Raw genomic sequence first — 25,401 nt, 5'->3', positions numbered from 1 at the left:
AATAATTAAAATTGGCCAGCCATTCAGAATAGTCACTTGAGTTTTGAAAGTCTTTGTGACCCTTTATAAAACCATTCATTTGATTGTTGCCAAGGAATCAATGACTTTCTTCTCCCTGGTGCCCAATTCTTTTTCCTGGACAGATAGAAGCCTAAAGAAGCCAGTGAAGATTTAACAGTTAAGTGTGCTTTGGCATCTTAGCACATTTACATGAAGGCTGTCTTAGAAAAGGAGTTAGGAACCTAGGTTCTGTGCACACTGTTGCTACTTTCTGACTTTGTGACCCACAGAAGTCACATAACTTCTCTGAGCTGGCAAAATGAGTGCACTGGATGAGCTGATCTCTAAAATCTCTTCCTTCACTGCCTTCCAGTGAGATATAACAAGACTATGCTACCACCAAAAGCTTGATTGGAGGACACAGTTATGCAGTCATAGACTGGGTTGTCATCAATTTAATAACATAACTGAGTTAAACATGGATGATCCTAACTGTTCACAAGTGAACTATCAAGATACTTGAAAAAGGGTCTATTTACATTTTTAAGTCGCATACTAGATAATCAATAAAAGTACAGTTAACATGGACAAACTTCTTATATTAATTTTACAAAGGACTTTGTTAGTACTTTGTAATTTAAAGCATCTTTAAATACAAAGAATGTTTAAAGTTTGTTAATATAAATCACATCACATGAAAATCACCTGAAAAAACACCATTTTAGTCCCACCTCTGCTTCCCATTCAGCTTCCTGCTGCAGCGTACCCTGGGAACAGCAGTTGATGGCTCAAGTACCTGGGTCCTTGACACCCACATGGGAGACACAGATAGAGTTCTTGACTCCTGGCTTCAGCCTGGCCCAACCCAGGCTGTTACATAGGCATTTGGGGAGCAAACCTATGGATGAAAGATCTCTCTATATATAATCTCCCTTTCCTCCCTCACCATCCTGCTTCCTTTCAAATAAAAATAAACTTAAAAACATTCCCTGTGAACCTTTGAACAAAAGAAAAACTACCTTTAAAGGGAGCTTTTACACTGAGGCGGTTCCAATTTATATGAGATCTTTGTCTAATATAAGCTCTGTGTCATGATAACTCCCCCAGAGTAGTGAGAGTAAAGAGTTAGTCCATTGACTTTTATCCTAAAACAGTATAAGATCCTAAGACTGCCACCCCTTCCTGCCAAAAAAAAAAAAAAAAAAAAAAAAAAAATCTATCTTTGAGTATCTTATGAGTAGGTATACCAAAGTAAAATTTAGGTTTGTCCCTGGGTGGTCACATTATGCCCACAGAACAGAGGTTATTAAATATTTCCATCCCATTTAATTTGGTAATTTTGGGAAGAGATGGTTTTTAGTGTTAAGTAGGAAACCCCTTACAGAAGAACCTAGAACTGGATAACTGGATAAATACCCAAAACTTGCCAGGTATCCTCCCAGCAGCACCTTACCTCCCACCAGCCATACTGTAGTGTTCATAGTGTGATATGAATGCTGATTTCTGTGATAAAGATGATGACTTTGATTACAGGCTTTAAAAGCCCATTAAAACTCAAAATTTCCTTCCTTTCACTTTTTCAGTTACTTTGTGTAATATTAGGGGAAGAAAATAGTTATACACCTCAGACCTAAAAAAGAACTTTCCCCTGTCATTTTGCCATGCTATTTAAATATTTAAATCTGATGAGGAAATGAATGAATTTTTTTGAGATGGAGACAGTCTTCAAAACTGCTAATTAGTTTTCCTCTGACAATTATGGAGTACAGTGAAATTTTTGCAGGTTATATATTCATACCAGTCATTATTTCTATTCTTTTAAGATATAAATATAAAAAAAATTTTTGAGTGCTAATCAAATTAAATCTTTTTTGTATGTATTTCTTACTGCTGAGTTATGTTGCAATGCAGCTTTCCTACAGGAAAGAACAAAAAATGCATGTATATTTAAATAAACATGTTAATAAATCTGAAACAGAATTAGATATTCTAAGTCTGTCCAATAGCAATAGTAGAGCCAACAGCAACCTACATAACTGTGATTCTGAGAAATCCCAACAATTGGAAGATAGGAACTGATAGATTCCAAACACGAAGATAAAGAAATGGAGAGGCTCATTGCCTGGTCTGATCAGTTTATGCTGTGTGTGTGGTTGAAATGTATCTATGATCTGTAGACATGCACAAGTAACGTGTGCTAATCCAAACTTTAAAAAACAAAAATAAATACTAAAGGTGGACATTTAGCCTAGTGGTTAAACCACCAGTTGGAACACCCACGTCGCATTTTGGAATGCCTCCGGGTCCTGATTCCAGCTTCCTGCTAGTGCAATCCCTGGGAGGCATCTGTGATTGCTCAGGAGATTAGGTTCCTGCCACCCATGTAGGAGAGTCTGTGGCAGAAAGGAACTACAACCCAGAGCAAGTGACCTGCATACCAGCTGCACTGCCTACCAGCTGTCTGACCCTGCCGAAGCTCCTCCAGACTCTGTTTCCTTCGTCTTTAAAGTGTAAATATTAATGCCCTCCTAAAAAGGTTCCTATCAGGATTAAAAGTTATTTAAGCACAGAGTAACTATTGGACAGTCATTGTTACTACAGTTTGTTACTACATGAGTATTAAATAAAGAGCTTAATAGATTTACCTAATGGCCTCACTAAATAGGGCTGCTGAGTTTGGAATGTGAGTTCAGGCAGAATTTGTTGTGTTTTTATATCCAGACAGCCTACAGTCATCAAACTTGTTACCCAATCAGGAGAATTAAATACTGTTGGAAAGCAAAGTGACCTATGAAGGGAAAAAAGCAACAGTGTTCAGTGGTAGTTTCTGAGACTTTGGCTATTTGGACCTGTCCATCAGGGACTTCCCTCCACCACTGGTATTTATTAGAGCAGAGGAGAACAGCGAAGCAGCCGCACTGTCGTCTTCCTGACGGTTAAACCTTGTTCCTTTGCCTCGTCCCCAGTATGACTTCGTGGAGCTCCTGGATGGCAGCAGGCTGATTGCAAGGGAGCAGCGGAACCTCCTGGAGCCTGAAAGGGCAGGGCGGCAGGCAAGATCCATCAGCCTTCACGAGGCTGGCTTTATCCAGTACTTGGATTCTGGAATCTGGCATCTGGCTTTTTACAATGATGGGAAAAATGCAGAGCAAGTGTCTTTTAATACCATTGTTATAGGTAAGAACAGTCTGCAAAGCTGAAGCCTGAACGCTGTGTTGCTTAGCAGTGAAATTGTCCTCACCAGTGTTGAGGGATTCTTGGGATGTTAAAGCCTAGATAACATGAAACAGATATTTTGAAATTATTTATCTGTGAATATGTGCCAAACCATGAAGCACCCAAAGAAAACATCATTTGGAATTAACTTGGGGGAGGAGAGTGCATCATGAAAGCACTTGAAAAATTTGCATTTGAAGTGGGGGTTCTTGGCTTTACTCTGTAAATCATCTGGTAGCAATGACTCCTTTGAGTTTCTGTTGTGGAGTAAGCCACCCCCTACTTGCTTCAACTCCTAGCTAAAATGGTCAGATGATGGTTCACCCTCTTCAAGAGGCCGGCTGTACAACAAGTGTTCTCTCCTTGTCTTTTCAGAGTCAGTGGTGGAGTGCCCCCGGAATTGCCATGGCAACGGAGAGTGCGTTTCTGGAACTTGCCATTGTTTTCCAGGCTTTCTGGGTCCAGACTGTTCAAGAGGTATGCAAGTCAGATGTTTTTGTTAAGCCGATTTAAATACGCTGTAGAAACATAAGTAATTCAGAAAAGCACCAAGACAGGAAAGAAGGGGGAGAAATGAGCTTATTAGTTGTCTCAGCGATGTGTCTTTTCTTTCGAAAGTTCCGTGGCAAATGTGGCCATTAATTCTTCTGTCGTGTTCCATTTCACAGCAGCCTGTCCAGTGCTATGCAGTGGCAATGGGCAGTACTCCAAGGGCCGCTGCCTCTGTTTCAGTGGCTGGAAGGGGACCGAGTGTGACGTGCCAACTACCCAGTGCATTGACCCACAGTGTGGGGGGCGTGGGATTTGTATCATGGGCTCTTGTGCTTGCAACTCAGGATACAAAGGAGAAAACTGTGAAGAAGGTAAACATGTCAATATTTGCAGAAGTCTATTGTTGTCTTCATAAAGAAGCAGATTATATCTGTAATCTTGAATTTGGCAGGTGAATCCTTTTATGCTTCCTTATGAAAGTAATTTTGATTTCCATATTTATGAATGCATTCTGTCATTAACATTTTAACTAATAAAAAGAACAAATACCAAGGAACTCCTTTGCTCTTTTTCAGTATCATGAATAATTCTTTTTTTTTAATTATTCTGAAAAAAAAGTAAGCAAATGTTTGTACCTAGAAACCAACGGTGAACTGTCAGAGTTTTTTACTTGTTTGTTTATTTTTGGTATTTTCCACCCTTCAGTTTTTCACATGGGTGGCAGCTGCTAATTCAAGCCTTTTTGCATCTCTAGGAAGAATATCGAGCATAAAATTCTAGTGAAAATAGTAAGGCATCATGGATTTGTTCCACAACTGTATATAATGATGAGAGTCAAGATACTATACTATAAAGTGCAGTGAATTGTTTTTTCAAAAAGCAAAAAAAGCACCATTTCCGTTCTTCAATCAAATTGATTTTATTGATCTGCACTCACAAAGTAATGCAATTAAGTCTCCGGAATTAAATTTTCAGGCCATTGACCCTACAAGTGTAAAGTTTTATTGAGTCAGATTGCTAAATTAAATCTCATCATCTAAAGCACATTAGAGTGAATTAGGAAGGATAGAAGAGTGTGCAACTCATTTATTTCTCAAACAGTTTGAGGATCCCATGCAGCTGTCAGTGCCCAGTGCTGGTGAAGCAGGTCAGCTGATGTCGAGTTTGGGATGGCGTAGGCAGAACAGAGAGCAATAGTCTGAAACCCCTAGAGCCCCTTGTGTGATTCAGGAAAATCACACATCCTTGCCAGAGTCTCAGTTACCTAAATGGCATTAGGCTGATTTTTAATGCATTATTGTGTTATTAGGATGTACTTCTGTATTCTACATTTGTATGCTATCATCTAGATCTAATAACATTCTGCTCCTTCCTTTACGCTAGCTGACTGTCTGGACCCTGGATGTTCTAATCATGGTGTGTGTATCCATGGGGAATGTCACTGCAACCCAGGATGGGGTGGTAACAATTGTGAAATACTAAAGACCATGTGCCCAGACCAGTGCTCTGGTCACGGAACGTATCTCCAAGAAAGTGGCTCCTGTACGTGTGACCCTAACTGGACTGGCCCAGACTGCTCAAATGGTGAGCTTAATAAATGCTGTACAATTGCATCCTTACTGTTGTTTAGCTAAGGGTTATGATAATTTTATTTTAGAAATGCACGTTAAACTTGATACAATTTTTAGTAAAGTTATTTATATAAATAAATGAGAAATAATGAAACACAGCTGTCTTGTAAAAAGGAAACAAGTTTTGCCAATTTTTCATTGAAATTTACCTTTCAGTATTGGAAGAAAAATTTTTCATTTGCATAAGATACCTTGTCTCACTTTATGGAACTACTGATTTAAACTGTCCTTCCTATGGGCCTATGCATAGCTTTGGGATATAAGTACATTATATCTGATAAACAACAAAGCCTCAATTAAAAAACTTGTTTGGCAACATGAGGCCAAACATGATTAAATAAAGAGTATACATATATAAACATTTACAGTATGTATAATGACTATACAGTGAGTTTTTATAGTAATATGAATATAACAGAAATTACAGGTAGTAATTTTACTCAATCAGCCATGTTATTAAGAGCACCCACTATGTGCACAGTCTGTGGTAGGCCCTGTAGAAATAAAAGAATAATGAATTATGCCTGCCCTGTAGAACTGTAGCTTTTGTGACCTTGAGTCTTAAATTTGTACATTGTGACTTCATACACCTATACATGTAGGACTCACACAGGGGAAACAGTTTTACAAAGTTATATATATATTAATGGTTTCTTTTCAAATTTTTTTTTCTTAAATACTAGTTACAACCCAGTAATTAATTCCATGACCCACTCCATAGTCAACAGTTTGAGAAGATGTCATTTGCATCCAGATTATCATTTAATTAGGGCAATAAGATGAAATAATTAGATAGCAGTGCATTCCAGTTTAATATCACATTGAGTAGTACATGGAATAATATACTAAATTCAGGGGACATTCAGAGGAATGATCCTACTTAGAAGAGTATTGAAAGTTTTCAAGGAGACTTTTATTAACATTTCTTGCTTTTATTTAAACACGGCCATCTGGGAAAGGAAGGAAGTGTATCTTTTGGGTAGGGGAATAGTATTGGAAAGTATAGACTGAAGTCAGATGCATAGGTTTTTATCCTATCTCTGTGCCTTCATAGCTATGTAGCCTTAGACAAATTACTACATGCCACAGTTCACCCATCCATACTATAGGACATTCTTCATGGAGATGCTATGGAAATTACCTGAATTAATGCATATTCAGTACTTAGTACAATGTTTGTCCCAAAATAAATTCTAAATATAGCTTCTACCACTACCACCGTCATTGCTGCTCCTACCATTGACAAAGATCCAAGTATAAGAAATACCATTAGCATATACATGAGACAGTGACAGAAAGGTAGAGTATTTGGAATTAAGAATCAAGGTAGGCTCCTTTCTGAGGGGTATAATTTGAAAATGGTATTTTAGGGGCCAACGCTGTGGTGCAGGAGGTTAAACTGCCACCTGCAACTCTGGGATCCCATATGGGCGCTGGTTCAAGTTCTGGCTGCTCTACTTCTGATCCAGCTCCCTGCTAACGTACCTGGGAAACAGCAGAGGATGGCCCAAGTGCCTAGGCCCTTGCACCCACGTGGGAGACTCAGCAGAAGCCTGGCCCAGCCTCAGCCATCACAGCCATTTGGGGAGTGAACTAGCGGATGGAAGATATGTCTCTCACTCTCACTCTCACTCTCACTCTCTCGCTCTCTCTCACTCTGTCTCTCCCTCTCTCTCTCTCTCTCTCTCTGCAACTCTGCCTTTCAAATAACTTAATTTTCAAAATAAAATTTCTAAAACTAAAATTGGTGTTTTAGACAGTGGCGAATTCACGGATAGTAATGGTAGACTCTCTGCCGTGCTGAGGTAGTGTTGAACTGTTACATGGAGTATGTGTCAGAGGATGGGAACAGTGTGACTTTGATGGCTGAAAGACAAGTTAGAGGACCTGCCCAGAAATGTGAGGTAAAGAGGACTGGAATTAGTTTGTTGTGAGTGGAAATAAAAATAATAAATCTGAGTGACGTTTAAGAAAAAACAGAAAAGGTTTCCTGAGAATGCAGAATATCGAAATTTGATGAGAAGAGATGTAAGTCGGAAACCAGGATTGGGGCTAATGTCAGTGAGTCACTGAATGAGGCAAAGAAAGTGGGAAAGGGGGAGGCTGATTGAAGAGGAGACAGACAAGTGAGAAATAGAGAAGATGATGAATTCTGTTGGGTTCTCACCCTGTCCAAACAAAGACAAATAGTACAAAGGAAGAGAAGAAAGAAAAGGCAGAATGAGAAACAGAAGAAGAAGGAAAAGAAATAGAGGAGCAGGAAGAGAAGAGAGAGGGAAAAGCAGGAGAGAGTGGACAGTGTGGCTGGCAGTGGTGACTCCAGAAATCACTGGCCTAAGTGTAGGAGTGTAGGGTCAGGGAAGAGGTCCTTCTGTGTTTGGTCCTGATGGCTCTCACTGCTGACCCCTTTCTCTGCACCTGCTGTTCAGCAGTACATGGTTAAGAACATAGACTCTGGAGCGAACAGCCTAGGTTGAGATTTTGGACTGGCCATTCACTAAATAACTGGACTGGCCAGTTATTTAACTTCTCTGTACTCCCTTATGCAATTATGGTAAAGACTAAATGAGTTAGTATGGGAAACATACTTACAATAGTCCCTTATACGAAATAAGTACTCAGTAAGTATTAACCATTAATAAAAGTAGTGGTTGTGGTGATCATAGATATTGTGGAAGTAGTATTCTGAAAGTTAATTGTGGTTTGTCATACTTAATTCCTCATTGATTCAGAGGACTTCCACATAAAAGTATTGATTGGATGTGGTTCCTCAAATGTGAGATTTATGAAGTTTAATTTGTTTCGTTTATTAGTATGACCTAAATGCATAAAACTAAATGAGATCTTGCTTGGTAGCTAATTCATATGCTTATTTAAAAAAAAAAAACTGGTAGTTTTCATGGTGCCAGCATTGTGGCACAGTGAGTTAAGCCACTGTCTGAGATGCCAGCATCCCATATGAGTCTCAGCTGCTCCACTTCTGATCCAGTGCCCTGCTAATGCGCTGGGAAAGCACTGGAAGATGGCCCAAATACTTGGGCCTGCCACCCAAGTAGAGACCTGGGTAGAGTTTCTTGCTCCTGGCTTCTGCCTGGCCCATCCTTGGCTGTTACAACAATTTGGGGAGTGACCCAGCAGCTGCAAGATCTCTCTTTCTGTGTCTCCTCTTCTCTCTTTAACTCTGCCTTTCAAGTAAACAAATAAATCTTTTTTAAAAAACTGAGAGTTTTCATAAATTGCTCTTTCCTGGCATTTTGAGCTACTTGGGTTGTATCTCTGCCACCCTGTGAATCAATAACAGCATGACAGATTTATCTGCTCTCCTTTATTTACTACAAATTGAATCTTAGAAGCCCAAACTAGAAAAGATTTTATAGGCTAATTGGTAAAACTGACGAAACATTTCTCTTGAACCTGTATGCTATTTAAAGAGACAATATATTTTCCTTTCTTTTCTTACAAGGTGAATTTCCTTCCTTCTCCCTCCCAGTCCCACTTCTTCCCTTCTGTTCCTCCTTCCCACCTTTCTTTCCAATGGTCCTCCCTCCCTCCCTCCTCTGCCTTCTTCCTTGTTAGTCTTCCTCCCTCCATCTCTGGGCCACATGCCTCTGGAGGCAGCAGGTGCATACCTTGTTTATTACTCCTTCATCAGAGCATTGGTTGATTCAGATAGCTTGAGGAGCCAGAGATTCTGGTTAGAGACTGTGTAACTGCACAGGAAATGACATGTAGAGTATAAATCAGAATAAAAATATAAATTGAGGTCTAGCTTAGAACGGGCCTTGATAGCTCACTGAGGAGTCTTAGGAAGTCATCACCAGCCCCTGTTCATCAAGCACAGCTTCCAGCATTGATTTCAGTAACATATTAACTTGCGTTCTCTGTTCTTAAAAATATATTTTATAATTTAGAAAAGTCAAAGTAGGCATCTAGTTACTTTTGGAGTCTTATTTATATTTCTGGCTCTACCAAATGCATTCTCCAAAAAAAATCTCCAATTAATTTTTATAGACATGATTACTTGTATAATAAAGCTACTTGGTTCAGGTCTCTTCTGCCTCCATCAGTAAAATAGGCATATAATACTAGCCATAAAATAATGCTGGCTTGAAATATTAGCATTCTGATTTACTTCCCACAATTATCCAAGTAGGAACAAGCATAATACCCCTCTTTTTTTGCCATATAAAGCTATTATAATACCTTACCTGAATTATTTTATAGAGTAGTTTGTAATTGAAACTAAATAGCTCAATTGTTAATTCAGTGCTCTTCATAAAATGATACTGCTATGAATAGCTTTTTAAAAAGATATAAATGTTAATTAAAACGTGAAATTAGCAGCCAAAATTATGTATTATTTTGCATATTCAGACTAGATATTTTTCATACTGGTGTAATTGTTTTGCTAGTTGAAAATCTAATTTCACCTGTAGGCAAAATGACTGTTTAGTAATAGGGAGTGGAGTATTCATCCTATTTACCTTTATATCCCCAATGCAAACCAAGAACTTAACATTTAACCATCAGTATATATAGCACTCCTCTTTAGGAGGAAAAAATTAAGTGCAGAAAAAATTCATTAAACTTTTCTAGTAACTGCATAAAGAAAACTTACTTATAATGAATAGTAAAGATCTCAGATTTGCGTACAGTCAACCTGTGAAGCTATCTGGTCTCTTGTGCCTCCATCTTATCTAACTGTTGTACAATCCTCATTTAAAGCTTATAAAAATATTATTGTTAATTTATATCTGTGGCCTGGGGCCGACACCATGGCTCAACTTGGTTAATCCTCCGCCTGCAGCGCCGGCATCCCATGTGGGTGCTGGGTTCTAGTCCTGGCTGCTCCTCTCCCAGTCCAGCTCTCTGCTCTGGCCCAGGAGGGCAGTGGAGTATGGCCCAAGTGCCTGGACCCCTGCACTCACGTGGGAGACCAGGAAGAAGCACCTGGCTCCTGGCTTCAGATCAGCACAGCGCTGGCCTTGGCAGCTATTTGGCGAGTGAGCCAGCGGAAGGAGGACCTTTCTCTCTGTCTCTCTCTCTCACTATCTATAACTCTACCTGTCAAAAAATAAAAATAAATAAATAAATAAATTTATATCTGTGGCTTAAAATAGACTGGTGGGATAATTCTGAATTGCTAACTAGATGAATTCTCAAAGAAAGCACTTTACCAGCTACCTTTTCTGTTTTGGAAGTGACCTTCAGATATCTAAATTCAATAAGAGTAGATTTTCACACCTGAAGAAACATTTGCTTAAGCTGCTGAAAGAGAAGAGATGAATTATTTCCATCAGGAAGTTTATAGGTTTGAAAGCAACAGGGCTTTCCTCTATCTTCATCAGCAGTTTGTCCATTAATTAGCCCTTCAATTCCACTTCAATTAAATTAACTCTAATTAATAAGTTCATTACAAAGATTGACGCACCTTGCTCAAAGCTAGTGTGCTAAATGCTGATAAACACCTTCACCCTAATGAAAAATTGATTAGATTGAATAAAAAAGGGTACCTCAGAAACCTCTGCTTTCTGGAACTGAGTTGATGTTGTGTTGCTCTGAAGTTAATCAAACCATCTTGGATCTCTTAATCAAAAGTCTGATTCAAAGGAGATAGAAAATGTGGCAAATATACATAAATACACACACGCATGCATGCACACACACGCTCACACACTATTCTCTTCCAGTAGATGGTTCTGGGTATTGTTTATTACAAATGTTACAGCTCTCATAGTGCCACAGCGGTGTTTAAAGTGAGCCTGTGAGATAGAGAATTACAGTGACAAGAGATGTTATTGGGGAAAGAAATGGGGAAAAACAGAAGCACGGGACCACATAACCAGAAAGGACTGTAGTCCATTTTCCATTTGTTGGAAGTGATTTCAGGTTTTTATTATTCAGCATTTTTTTTATGGTGGAAAAACATATATTTAGAATTAGCCAGCTGGACTCAGTTCAGATGATCCCAATTTTGTTGGCAATGCCCAGAGCATCATAGTCAGGAGCCAGCCGCACATAGGCCTTCTTCTCTCCGTCAGGTCTGATCAGGGTGTTGATTTTGGCCACATCAATGTCATAGAGTTTCTTCACAGCTTGTTTGATCTGGTGCTTGTTGGCCTTGACATCCACAATGAACACCAGTGTGTTGTTGTCTTCTATCTTCTTCATGGCCGACTCCGTGGTCAGGGGGAACTTGATGATGGCATAGTGGTCAAGCTTGTTTCTCCTGGTGGCGCTCTTCCGAGGGTATTTGGGCTGCCGTCGGAGGCGTAGTGTCTTGGGCCGCCAGAAGGTGGGGGACGTGCGGATCTTCTTCTTGTGGCTGTGGATGCCTTTCAGCACTGCCTTCTTGGCCTTTAAGGCCTTTGCTTTGGCTTCAACTTTAGGAGGGGCAGGAGCTTCCTTCTTCACCTTCAGTGCCATCTTGGTGAAAAAGCTATTATTCAGCATTTTTATTTTTGCCAGAAAAACAAAACTAAACAGTAGAATTATGATCTTAGGAAAAAAAATGTACTTAACTTTATATGTAAAGAACAAAAAAAAAAAATGCTCTTTCAAATTTCTTATTCTTTCTTTTGCTCTGTCTCAATTTAATCAAATTAAAGCTTTGAAGAAAGCTTTAAGAAAAAAAATACTTGCAGACATGTATTATTTTTCAGGTACAACAACCAGGTGTTGTACTTTCTGAAGTCACTTGTTCACATGTGCTACTTTCCAGCTGTTGAAAACTTCATGGTTTTTTTTGAATGACAAAGTGAATACTTTTATCTATATGTTGTTAAACTGGTTTTCTACTATGTGGGCTGAGCAATTTGTATCTGTCAACACAATGGTGGTTACTGAATAGGAAAACAACAATTTCTGTTATTTAACCAGCATGTGTGTGTGTCAGAAGCAAGCTAGATTTACTTTCTGTAATAGATTCTTCTTAAATGAAAGTTTCTGAATGTTTTAAAAATCTAAACAGAGGCATTATGAATAATCCCTTTTCACATCTTGCTATTTGACCTGTCATATACTAGAGATGCTTATTGAAATTATTTCATTGATTTGGTGTATATGTGCTTTCTGAGCTGCCAACAGATACTGATACATATTGATATATATATATATATATACATGAATATTCTTCCTATATGATATTTTACCTATATATGCTATTTTACCTATAAAGAAATTATTCATAACAAAAGTGTCATGTATATTTTATGCACCACTACAGCAGCATACAAAATTAAATGACGGGTAAAGAAGTAAAATTCCCCTGTTTATAACCTCTAGTGATCAATGCTGAGATTGTCAAATGCAGATACTTCTGATTTATGTCCAGTGCTTTTGTACTTCACTTTATCACATTTGACCTGAGGATAGAGCACTGCTTATTCATCCCCCATCTCACCGTCCGTTACCCTTCTCTCCTGTGTTTTTTCAATTTAGAAATCTGTTCCGTGGACTGTGGCTCCCACGGTGTGTGCATGGGGGGCACTTGTCGCTGTGAGGAGGGCTGGACGGGCCCAGCGTGTAATCAGAGAGCGTGCCACCCCCGCTGTGCGGAGCACGGGACCTGCAAGGACGGCAAGTGCGAGTGCAGCCAGGGCTGGAACGGAGAGCACTGCACCATCGGTAGGCTCACTGCACCTGCGCGGCTGTGCCCACCTTTGCGCCGGGAGGGGCCCTGGGAGGGGGGCTGGTGTCAACGTGGGCAAACCTTCTTGCTTCACGTTATGTTTTACTCATCTTTCTTAAAGGAATCCTTGTTTGTGGTTGTCATTTTCCAATGACAAATCAGTTCTTTTTAGAGCAACCGTCATAAGAATTTTCTTATTCATTGTTCTTGGTGATGGCCACTTCTCATTTATAAATTAACTTTCGTGGAATTTTGCCTATGGAATATTAGCATTCCATATTGCCATGTTTTAATAACAGTCATGGTTTGAAATTTTTTTCAACTAGATGGGCTTGTTGGCCTCTATCAATTCCATAGTCACACATAGACTTGTCAGTATATTAAGTCTCCAAAAAAGAAGTTTGACTTTTTATGATGTTACTTTGTAGTATCATGATAAATGAAGTAGAATAAAATATACAAGTCCAACTGTTCTTACGTCTATATGCTTAACACTTTTAAAGAATGTGATGATATAAACAAAACAAATAAGTATTTAAGATAAAAATCTTAGTACATAACTGGTATTTAATGTGACCATAAAATATTTAGAATATATGAGGGGATAGACCCTTATTTTCAAGATAATCAGTGTCTTTGCTTTTACCATTTGAGTTGTGAAATTCAAATCTTCAGTTTAAAAAATACAACAAAAATGAGGAATAAATTTCCACCTCATTTCAGTGAGAGTGTACAGCATTAATTACTAATGGTAGAGTCCTCCAAAACATTTCAGAATTTGAGGTACAGTATTTGTCCACATTATTTTGTACCCATAGGGTAAAATTTGGTAAAGCTATCCATTGGGGGCAGTGTTTGCGTCTTCAATCTTCCAGTATATCTGTAAGTGTTACATACTTCACTTGTTTGCTTACAGGAATTGGTGAGCCAGGAATTTCATCTTGGGAAAATTAAAATCGTGTGCTTTATAAATTGCCACCCTTGAATCTTTGTAATTTTCCTGTAAGGTTCTTTCTAATCTTATGGCCATCCCTGACATCTGTTTGGAGGGTACCATTGCCACTGCCATGTTTGGCAACCTGTTGTTGGGCTCATAGTTGCAGTTTATTACATTGATCGGATAGGGAACAAGACACATCAGGCAAAGTCTGGAGGAATTCATGCACAGGCTACCTCTCCCACTGGGAGAGGGCACATGGACCGGGGTCTCCAACAGAGAAATGCATCAATGTGCAGGCAGTATTTCTGCCCGGGGATGCCCCCTGGAGGCTCGGATTCCAAGGTTTTCGTTGGGGCTATTCAAGGAGGTATCCCTGAGCACTACTACCAACATTCCAGACTCCCAAAAGAAAAACGAGTGTTTAGAGCTCCAAGTGGCCAAAATAATCTTATCAACATAGGAGAAATGCCCAGATTTCCAGAAGCCAAGGGCCAGCCCTACAAGTTTCTGTAGAGCAGGCCTGCGGTGTGAACCCTTAACTGGACAGCGCCCGAGGATCTGCTCTGATGAGTATGAGCTTACTGCTTGCAACTGGGAAGCATGCATGCTTTCTGCTGACGTGGACAGCAACTGCGAACGTGCACCAGCTCAGCACCTGCAGAGGACTCACCCCCACACTTCTGATATGGCTTCCCCCTCCGCTGCTGTTTAAGAAGACAGGCTCCTTAGGAAGTGGAGGTGTGACATTCATGTGAACTACATTAAGTCAGAAAAAAAGCTGACCAGCAGGAATTGTGTGTCCTTCTGTGGACATGCAGAGTCCAGTACCCCAGTGGCCAGACAGCCCCATGCCTTAAATCTTGGAATTCCCATATCACAGGTGTAAGGCAGGAAGGAAAAACAACAAACAAACATGTTTTCTAACCATATTCTCCCAATACCTAGTCAGAAGAAATGAATTGATTCTAACTGGGAAAGAAAAAATATATGTATATGACTTTGTATTTAGGAAGTAAAACAAATATGTATATAAACTTTTGAAAACCAGAAAGTATATCAAAAAGTTATGTGTAGGCAGTTGTTACTCTAACAGCTACTCAATTTGATTGTTCTCATTGAAGCAGTACATAGTTCGTTGCTACCCATAGATGGGCTGTTCTTGAGCAACTTTCTCATTGTTGGGAAACAAGATTTTTATTAGCAGCAAACTTTTTTATTTCAATTTAATGCTTGCTGTAGTTCTCAACAATTCCACATTCTATTCTTTTCAGTTTTTTATACTACATATTTCCACAGTGTGGGAAATAAAGGATCTCCTTCATTTAAAAGTAAAGCTAGGTCATGAACCCTTTAAAAGACTGTAGAACCTTTAAATCATTATTTTGCTCTTTTATATTTTTTAAAGATTTTACTTAGTTTAATTTGAGATGTAGAGCTACAGACAGAGAGAAAGGTCTTCCATCCGCTGGTTCACTCCCCAAATGGCCACAGCAGCCAGAGCCAGGTCGATCCGAAGACAGGAACCAGGAGCTTCCTCTGGATCCCTCATGCAGGTGCAGGGGCCAAAGCACTGCTTTCCCAGGCACACCACAACACCGGCACCGCTCTTTTATATTAAAATTAGTTATTCCAAATTTTGGCATCCAAAAATCCAGTTGCTTTCCCCCTGCCCACTCACAACCTCTATGTATGTCCACAATGAAGAGTAAGGGGCCACTTGTGAGCCACTGGTTCAGCAACCCAGAAAACTGTGGTGTCTTTTCTCATGTGGAGTGCTTACCGTTTGAAGCGTTTCCTCTCAGTTTCAACGGTTATGTATCTGGCTGAAAGAAGCTGCCACTTTATGACAAAATACTCATAAATCAGCAAGATTTTTCCTTCACCAAATTACATGCCAGCTCAATGAGTACACACAGGGGAGTTAATTGAGAGAGAGAGAGAAGAAATGAAACAGAAGCTAACGAAAGTTCCTAATGGAACGCACAAAGATATTCTTCATTAGTCATCTTACTGTCCTCATAAACTGCTCATGCTTTCCTAAAACCATAGGCATTTTGATTGTAAAAGTAGGTTATGCATGTAGAGTGTTCACTGAGCACCCTGTTACTGGGAGGATCCCATCCTGATGTTTTTATTAGAATGTTCGTATTTTCCTCTTGTTGTGAGTCATGTACTCAAGACATTAGGCATATTCATCTGCAGCTTCATTGTCCCAATTCCTTTTACTTTCTTGAGTTAGACTTTGACCAATGATGCATGCAGATAGAAAATGAAACAGGGGGGAATCTACTTTCAGCAGTCTTGTGATGAACGTAGATTTTCTCCTTTCTTCCCCAGAAAGATTTTATGACTATGACTTTTTTTTATAAAAGAAAAGAGAAGTGACATGACTGAACCACATTAAATAAGCACCAGTACTTACCACTAACATCATTTAATAGTAATAGTACTGATAAAGATGCTCAACTACGGTGATACCCTTCTGTATATGTGACCCTTCCAAACAGGGGTCAGTGATTATCAGCCTCATGTGCCTACCTTTGTTTCTTATGAGGCAGGAAGGATGAAAGAATATTTGTGGATCCAGAGGCAAGTTAAAAAAATAATGAATGTAGTTAAATGTTTTATAGGTAATGGTTGACAGAATATTATAATGCTATGTCTGCATTCTAAGAGTTGAGGTGGCTCCAGATACAATTTTTTACTGGGAGTTACTAGTCATGACCTAATTCAGTATGCTCCTTATTAAATCATTTAACTGAAATCAGAATCTGTAGTGATGTAAAGCAACTCATTTGGTTTGCTTCTCTTTCTTTTTGCTTAGAAAAAAGAGGAGGAAAGGCTGTGCTGGAGGTAACTGCCCATAGAAGCAATGCAAATACCACACATGCCTCTGCTGAGATGTTTGTAGGCAGAATCAGTAACCTTTTTTTCTTTTCTTTTTTTTTTTTTTAATTATTTGAGAGATGGAGAGACAGAGACAGGGAGCTTTTATCTGTTGGTTCACTCCCCAGGCACACATAATGGCTGGGACTGGGCCGGGGCAAAGTCAGGAACTCAGTCTAGGTCTCTTCCATGGGTGGCGGGAACTTGACTCCAGCCATCACCTGCTACCTCCCAGGGCCTGCAGTAGCAGAAAGCTTGACTCAGGCTCAAACCCAGACATTTCAGTATGGCTACGGGTATGTTAACTTATGTCTCTTTTTTAGATTTATCTATTTATTTGAAAGTCAGGATTAGACAGACAGAGAGAGATCTAACCATCCACTGGTCTACTCCCCAGATGGCTACAGCTGACAGGATTGAGCCAGGCTGAAGCCTTCTTCTGGGTCTCCTGTGTGGGTGGCAGGGACCCAAACACTTCTGCTGTTTTCCCAAGCTATTAGTAGGGAGCAGAATCAAAAGTGGAGCAGCTAGAACACAAACCAGCACCCATATGGGATGCCAGTGTCACAGGCATTGGCTTTACCAGCTATGCCACAGTGCTGGCGCCTTAACCTGTGTCTTAACTGCTAAATCAAAACACCAGAATGAATTTAGAGTATTTTTTAAATTGTATTTGTTTGAAAGACAGAATGACAGAAAAAGAGAGATGGAGAGATCAAGAGATAGAAAGAAAGCGATAGCTTCCACCTGCTGATCTTCTTCCCCAAATCCTACAACAGCCAGGGCTGGGCCAGGTTAAACCCAGAAGCCAGAAATTCCATCTGGGTCTCCCAAGTGGGTGTCAGGAACCCCTAGTACTTAGGCCACCATCTGATACTTCTCAGATACATCAGCAAGAAGGTGGATCAGAAGCAGCGTGGGGTACTGGAGGTGTCCCAGGCTTAACCTGCCGTGCCAGAACGCCAACCCCAGAATCAGCAGCTTTTAAATGTAATACTATATACTCATGAGTCCTGGGTGTAGAAGAATCCTAAGTACCAAATTTTCACTAATGTTCACTTGTAATGTTCACAAGAACCATTCTTGTTAGCATTTATTGAAAAGATTTACCATATCAGAGTGCTGGATCAAATCCTGGTTTCTCTGCTTCCAATCCAACTCCCTGCTAATGTGCCTGGGAGGTAGCAGTCGATGGCTCAAGTACTTGAGTTCTGCTATCCAGATGGATTTCCTGGCTCCTGGCTTCAGCCTGGCCCAGCCCTAGCGGTTGTGGCCATTTTGGGAGTGAAAAGCAGAAAGAAGATAGTTCACACTCTGTCTCTCTCACTCGCTCTCTGTCTCTGTCTCTCTCTCTCTCACACACACACACAGTCTTTCTCAAATAAGTAAATAAATCTTAAAGCAAAAAGAAAAGATTCACCCCTGAAATCATCCATTTCATCTGAAAGTGGTAGACGAAATTGAGACCTGAAGCGGGAAAGCGCTTGAGTGTACACTTGATAGTTGACTACCATTGAGAGTTAGGAAGAAAATGAAGGCCTGGCTCTCGCTCACTGGTTCTCTCATCTGTTGATTGACTCCTAAAATACCTTCAATAGCTAGGGCTGGGCCAGGCCAAGGCCAGGAGCCTGGAACTCTAGCTGGCTCTCCCACATGAGTGACAGAAACCTAAGTAGTTGGGCCATCATCTGCTACTTCTCAGGTCTGTTAACAGGAAGTTGTATAAAGTGTGGTGTAGCAAAAACTTGGGTGACCCAAGCCGTGGCTTAACACAGTACTGCAGCACCCATTCCTCAAGGAAATGTTTAAGCTTTCATTAATTTAATAATACCATAATTATTTAGAGGTTTTTATTTTTTTCTTATTGTTAGCTTGAGGAGTTTTTTTCACAAGAGGGTTTTTTTTTTTTTTGTTTTTGTTTTTTTTTTTTGACAGGCAGAGTGGATAGTGTGAGAGAGAGACAGAGAGAAGGGTCTTCCTTTTTTGCCGTTGGTTCACCCTCCAATGGCCACTGTGGCCGGTGCATCACGCTGATCTGAAGCCAGGAGCCAGGTGCTTCTCCTGGTCTCCCATGCGGGTGCAGGGCCCAAGGACTTGGGCCATCCTCCACTGCCTTCCCAGGCCATAGCAGAGAACTGGCCTGGAACAGGGGCAACCGGGATAGAATCTGGCGCCCCAACTGGGACTAGAACCCGGTGTGGCCTGTTAAGCCACGGCACCGGCCACAAGAGTATATTTTTTAACTTCTTCCCTTCAGTTGTCCCAAAATATTAAGTCTCTCGGGTAGTAATTTTATGCTACAATTTGTTTACTGTTAACATTTCTGCTCTATTTGAATGCTTTACTAGATTTTAACATAGGGTTCCTTTTTGGTTCCCAATTTCATTTAACATGGATTTTCATTTTTCCTGTGCAATAGAAATGGCAACAAATCTTCACGTTTTCAGATCACTTTAGGGCCTGTTTTGTAGGATACCACATTTGGCATTCCTCAGTTACTTTTCATTTCCTAATTCATTTCTTTGTCCATTATGCAATTATTGAACACTTTCTCTATGATGCTGAGTACTATTTTTATAAAAGTCAGTGTAACATAATGAGAAAAACATGGGCTTTGAAATTTTAAAAAGTTATGTTTTTATTCCGTGATTTATTTCTATACCTTGTATCTTAACTGTTCTTGGCCACAGTTATGCTTTTTTATGGGATATAAAATGGCTATAATAAGTTTTATGTGAGATTTGAAGCAGAATACTCTAAGAGATTTTAGAATTTGAATCTTTGCTATGCCATTGATGACCCTGGGCCAGTCATTTAACCTAAGAATGTCTCCCCTTACATGAGATGTGACTGTTTCATACCTCACAGGTTTGTTAGAATTAACTGAAATACTAGAATGTAAAGCACTTAGTAAAGTGGCAGGCAAGTAGTGCTCAATAAATTAGTTTTTGCTACTTGGTGTAAGAGAGAGAAAATTAAACTAGACAATGTCTGTGATACTAATCTTAAAAGGAAGTAAAACAAGAATTCTCTCCAAGGCATTTACGTTAAAGAGTTAATGAGATTTCTTTGTCTTTGTTATGAAATACAACCTAGTCTCCGAATGGGTATTGCTTAACAAGAAGCTCCTATATTTGGGTTGGGGTTAGAATTGTTTTTTAAAATCATGATGATGAAAGAAAGGTAGAGTATATTGTGGTATTTTTCTTCTAGTAATGTCTCAAACACAGGGTTGTTTATTGAGCTACATTGATTTTCATGTACTTTCAGGCAATTCAAATGGAAATGTGGCCTAAGGGAAATCCTAATTCCTTTAAGCTACAAAAGACCAGCTATTTGTTTTTATTCTAATTCTTCAGTACGTTGGGAAACAAGATTATTAATGATCACAAAGACATGCTTTGTTTGCTCAGACCAAACTTAGACATACAGTGCCCAGCACACCTCTGTTAAATACCGTGGTTGCTCTGGGTTTTGGCATGCTGGAGATTAGAAACTGAAAATGAAATGCACACAGCTGGGGACTTGTCTACTAAGCAACATGGGGTGGGGTAGAAAGCCAAACTTGTATCAGTGTGCAAGAGCTTAAGCTAGGTGTTCTCTTATGCCAGATAATGGTGAAGGAATACTGTATCAACTGTTAAATAATAACATAGGTGACAATTTTGAAAACAAAAAATAATAGATGGTTCATTTAGATTAGGAGAATCAATATTTGTTTCTCTAATGTTCCCCCAATTGAGAATCATATTCATCATAAAACATGAAATTCCAAAAAATTAATCTTTATTAAAAATATATCTTCATTCACTTTTTATTTATGATTCCCCCATAACAAGTAGATAGAGGGTGTGACATTACACCTACAAATAACTGTTCTGGGAGTCAGTCAGTTTATTGGTATATTGGTCAGTATCCCAGGAAAAGTGACCCTAAGAAAGGACTTAGAGTACTCTACTATCTGGGTCTCCACCAGGCCAGAAACATACATACTGTGAGCCTCAAGTTTAAGGATCAGGGTCAAATAGGAACCAAGGAAAATTTCCCTTTCACACTCTGAAGTTTTGCTGAAGTGATCCGACAGACAGTAAGCTCATTAGAAGGAGAAAAAGGCAGGCACGTTTATTAGTGTGTATGGAAGTGTCACAGGTTCGTGCTGGAGAAGCAAATGCATATGTGGATAACTCGGGGTAGCAAATGATTTTCAGGGAAAATGAATGGGCCCAAAGAACAGACAACCATCTGGCAGAGTTCTTGAACAGATTATGGGAAGGTGACAGGTGGACCGTCAACAGGGTGGTCTCAGGGTGGGGAACGTCCAGCCCTGGGTCTGTGCAAGGCCCGGGAAGTCACTGGGTCTGGCCCTGCCAAGGCAAACACAGGAAGGACTCAACAGTCGTTAAGTCTGCAGCAGGGTGATTTTTAAGTTGATGGTTTTGTATGGCACTCGAATGATGATGTAAATGTCTGAATAGCCCTTGACAGAGACATGGTCCTCCACTCCTGAGGGGTGAAGTCAGCCAACCTGTGTGCGCTGACTTAGTCTGCTCTCCTGTCCTCTGCCAGCCAATCTCTCCTGCTTCTCTAAGGAGACCCCTAGGGAGAGTGTTGAAAACAAAACACCAAGTTCCTTTTGGAAGAAGTCTCCTCAATCAGATGAGGGTATTTCAGAGTGAGCCCCTCCCTGCTGTTAGGGAGGAAAAGAGAAGTTAGAAAGTCTTTGGTTCTGAGGCATACAGCCTCCCTGTTTCCTTTAATTCAGTGCTAGTGAGCCAAGACACCGTACTTGGGAGTGTTTGGTTCTTCACTTGCACCAGACCCTTCTGAGATCCCCCAGGCACCACGTGCTCCTCTGATCTTGCTCATCTGACCTATGTTAATCCGAGGTCAGCTAACGCCTCTGCCTCTCCTGCTCTGGCTTCCTTTCCACCACGCCGTCCTGCTCAGGGTGATGCTGGAGTAGCTGGAGTGGGTCTGCGTTGGAGTTCTTGGGTACGGCTGTGAGATGCGCTGGCATTCCTCTCTGTGGGTGGTTGTTGCTGCTGACCATCCAGCAGTATTCCTGCCACCCACTGGCCTGCCTGACGACAGACAGGTGGGCACAGACTCTGACAGCCTATGGAGGCACGGCTTGGTCTTCCACAGCTGGTCCCACCCAAGCAGGTTGGGTAGTACAGGTTTGAATTGTACTGAAACTGAACTTAGTCTGTTGAAAATTCTTCTCGTCATCAGATACAGAAAATGTCTAATCAAAACAGAGGGGTTGACTCCTTCCGCGATGGCAGTTCCTCAGGCCAGTGTCACTCACATCTCTTACCTGACCATGACTTCCCCCGGAAACTACCAGCATCAGTGACCTAGTCCTGTGGGAGTCTAGGCGGTGGCTCCTTGTACTCACACCCAGTGTTGCAGCTGCTTCATGTCCTTGTCCTCCTCAGAGGATTACAGAAGGAGCTGTGCAGGTGCCCTGGCCGGGTCTGACAAGCTGTCCGTGAACAGTGAGATCACAATACAGAGCGTCACCAACCACCCACCCTCCTGCCTATGCCAAGACCAGGCGTACACCCTGGAACAAGCTGCTGGAGGGCTGGCTATGCAGATCCATGACTGGTACCAGAAGCCAGGGCCTGGACCCTCCCATGATTCCTACCACTACTTCCAGACCACGAGGAAGGACCTGCGGGATGAGATTCACTGTCAAGAACTGCAGTGCAACAATGCCTTTCTGGCCACAGATGACTTCTAAACTAAATTTGAGATAGAGCAGACCCTGTGTCTGAGCATGGAGGCCAGCATCAGTGGCTTGAGCAGGGTGTTAGACCAGCTGACCCAGGCCAGGACCCACCTGGAGATTCAGATAGAAGGCTTGAAGAAGGAGCTGACCTACCCAGAGGTAGTCAGTGCCCTGAAGGGCTAAATGGGTGGCTAGGTCAGAGTGGAAGTGGATTCTACTCCAGACACTGGCCTAGCCAAGATCTTGAGCACCAAGAGAAGCTCATCTGAGGTCATGGCTGAGAAAACTTAGGAGGAGACTGAAGCCTAGTCTACCAGCTGACCTGGAGGTCCTCAGCTACAGAGTAGCTCTGCCTGTGAGCAAGTCCAAGGGCACTGACCTGCTGCCTGCCCTCCAGGGTGTTAAGCTAGAGCTCAGTATGAAAGCCGCCCAGTGGAAGGGGCCTACTTCAGATCCCAGCTGTTGTAGATGCAGACGTTGACCAGTGGTTTTGAAGTTGAGCTGGGCGAGGTGCTGTTTGCTGTTGACACTGAGCAGCAGACCCAGGAGTACCAGCAGCTCAGGAACACCAGGTCACAGCTTAGAGAAGTCTGCACCAGGGACACAGCACCTTCTTCAACAAGCTGCCTGCAGCAGGCAGAGCTGGGTTAAGCCAAAGCCAGGAAACTGGAACCCCATCCATGTCTTCCCTGTGAGTGGCAGGGACCCAAGTACTTGGGCATCATCCACTTTCTTCCCAGGCATGTTAGCAGGAAGCTGGATCAGAAGCAGAGTGCCCGTTACTCGAAGCAGCTCTCAGATATGGGATTCGGGCATTCTAACTAGTGCAGCTTAAGCTGCTGCACCTCAGTGCCCACCCTGGAATTTGTACTCTTAGGTCCCCCCTCCCCGATTATGTAAGTTACAAGCCCCACAGAGCCTGGATCTGCACCTATTCCCAGCTCTGTCACTGGCTGGCTGTGAGATTATGGGAAGTCACTTGTGTCTCTGTACCTGAGTTTCCTCATCCATAAAGTGGGAGTAAAAATAGAGTTTCTGAGAGTGTTAAATGGGTTAGAACACATAGAAGAGCACACAGCAGAGTTCTAGGCATAAAGTAAACACCATAGATGTGCTTTATTACTATTGTTGTTGCTAGGGTATTTGGACTGAAATTAATAGAAACTGGCTGTGATTAATTCTTCCCTTCTTTATGCAGAGAAAATCAGCCTCTGCATATAAAAGCAGTAGTGATGCTGGGTACAAGGAGAAATAATGCCACGCGCTTCCCCACACATTCAGAGTGTGGACAGATGCCTCCAGACGTGCTATCATACACAGTGGAGGGCATGTCCTCCGGGGCTTACTAGGCTCGGAGCCCAGTAGAAGGAAATTGTCCCAAGCTGACTTGTGTTGACTGTGAAGATCCAGACCTGCTAAACCAGCTTCCAGGAAACAAGCAGAAGAGAACTTCTGGCGGTGGCAGGGTGTGGGGTAGTCCTCCTGCTGCTGTGCAGTCCTAGTTATTCTAAGCATATGTAAAGAAAAATGATTCAGGCGGCGCTGTGGCGTAGCAGGTAAAACCGCCACCTGCAGTGCCAGCATCCCATGTGGGCACCGGTTTGAGTCCCGGCTGCTCCACTTCCGATCCAGCTTTCTGCTATGGCCTGGGATAGCAGTGGAAGATGGCCCAAGCCCTTGAGCCCCTGCACCTGCATGGGTGACCTGGAAGAAGCTCCTGGCTTCGGATCAGCACAGCTCCAGCCGTTGTGGCCATCTGGGAAGTGAACCAGCAGATGGAAGACCTCTCTCTGCCTCTTTGTAACTTTGCCTTTCAAATAAATAAATCTTTAAAAATAAAAAATAAAAAGCATGATTCAACAGAGGAGATGGTGATTCCTGAAAGAACCACTGAAAGCCCCCTTCAGAGCCCATTTGAGTACCACCCATGTCCTGAAAATCAGGTTGATTTTAAGGCCTCTGTTTCTTCCATTGAGATAACAGTATTGTTCAAGGTGGCTCAATATGATTTTTCTCACTGTACTCTCATTTGTTCAGTTAACGGTTTTATAGACAGTGCTCTGTCCCCTGGAATCCCCTTCAGAATTGGTCTTCTTTTAATGAAGTCATTTAATCTCTTTCTACAAATGGCAAACCTCGCTCCCCTGACTCCTTCTGAAGGGTGCAGGCCCTGTGTTCTGAAGTTGTCAGTGCTCCATTCTCCCTTTCCATGTTTTGCAAACTGCCACGAAGGTAATAGTTTCCAAGTCTGTTGAACAGTATTTGGTTTGGTTTGGTTTTTGTGAGGAGGGGCTTGGATGATGGATGGCTTGTTGTGTACGGTATCGGTGGCTATCTGTGCGGATGTTGTGATTAATCACTCCTTCAAGTGGTCTTCCTCTTCACACGTACCGGTTTCATCATTAAAGGACACCAGGTCACGGTTTCAGCTTAATTGCAGCCTGTGTTGCAAGCAAAGGCAGATCTGCGCTTTAAGTCAAATTAGTCTTTCACTCAATGTTATTTAACCTGTTGAGCGAGAGTAATCAAGCAACAAAAACTAATTTAGTGGTCTAAATGTGAAACTTGAGTAAGTCTGACTCTGGGTTTCTGTCATTTTGGAATCATTCACCTTCCACCTTTTACAACCCATTTCCTGTAAAGTTTCAGAGTTGTTACTAGTCTGGATTCTGATGTGTGTGTGCCTTTAACCTTGTGATATCACACTCTTCTTTATCTTCTTAACCTGCCTGCTCAAGTCGATTGAGAGGACTTAAAAAGTTTGTGGAAATGGAATTAAAAGATAAGAGTATTTGGGCACCAAAAACTTCTGGAATACAAGCCTAACTTCAAAAAGTTTGATGAAAAGGCATAGTGTGGGGGGAAAAAAAAA

The 25,401-nt window shown here is 41.3% G+C and overlaps 1 protein-coding gene across 4 annotated transcripts in view; it reads left to right on the top strand.

The window, feature by feature from the left end:
• Nucleotides 1–25,401, top strand: part of TENM3 (teneurin transmembrane protein 3) — a 657,699-nt gene that overhangs the window by 534,377 nt on the left and 97,921 nt on the right. For all 4 annotated transcript variants that reach the window (XM_062213567.1, XM_062213565.1, XM_062213566.1 and 1 more), the window contains 5 exons: nt 2,967–3,177; nt 3,592–3,693; nt 3,885–4,079; nt 5,092–5,292; nt 12,780–12,965. In XM_062213567.1, the coding sequence (XP_062069551.1) occupies nt 2,967–3,177; nt 3,592–3,693; nt 3,885–4,079; nt 5,092–5,292; nt 12,780–12,965 (895 nt within the window). The remainder of the gene's footprint in view (nt 1–2,966; nt 3,178–3,591; nt 3,694–3,884; nt 4,080–5,091; nt 5,293–12,779; nt 12,966–25,401) is intronic.

The sequence above is a fragment of the Lepus europaeus genome, chromosome 16 (genome assembly GCF_033115175.1).
Source record: "Lepus europaeus isolate LE1 chromosome 16, mLepTim1.pri, whole genome shotgun sequence".
NCBI classification, from domain to species: domain Eukaryota; kingdom Metazoa; phylum Chordata; class Mammalia; order Lagomorpha; family Leporidae; genus Lepus; species Lepus europaeus.
Note: the sequence above shows the minus strand (reverse complement) of the source record. Positions and strands in the feature narration are given on the sequence as shown.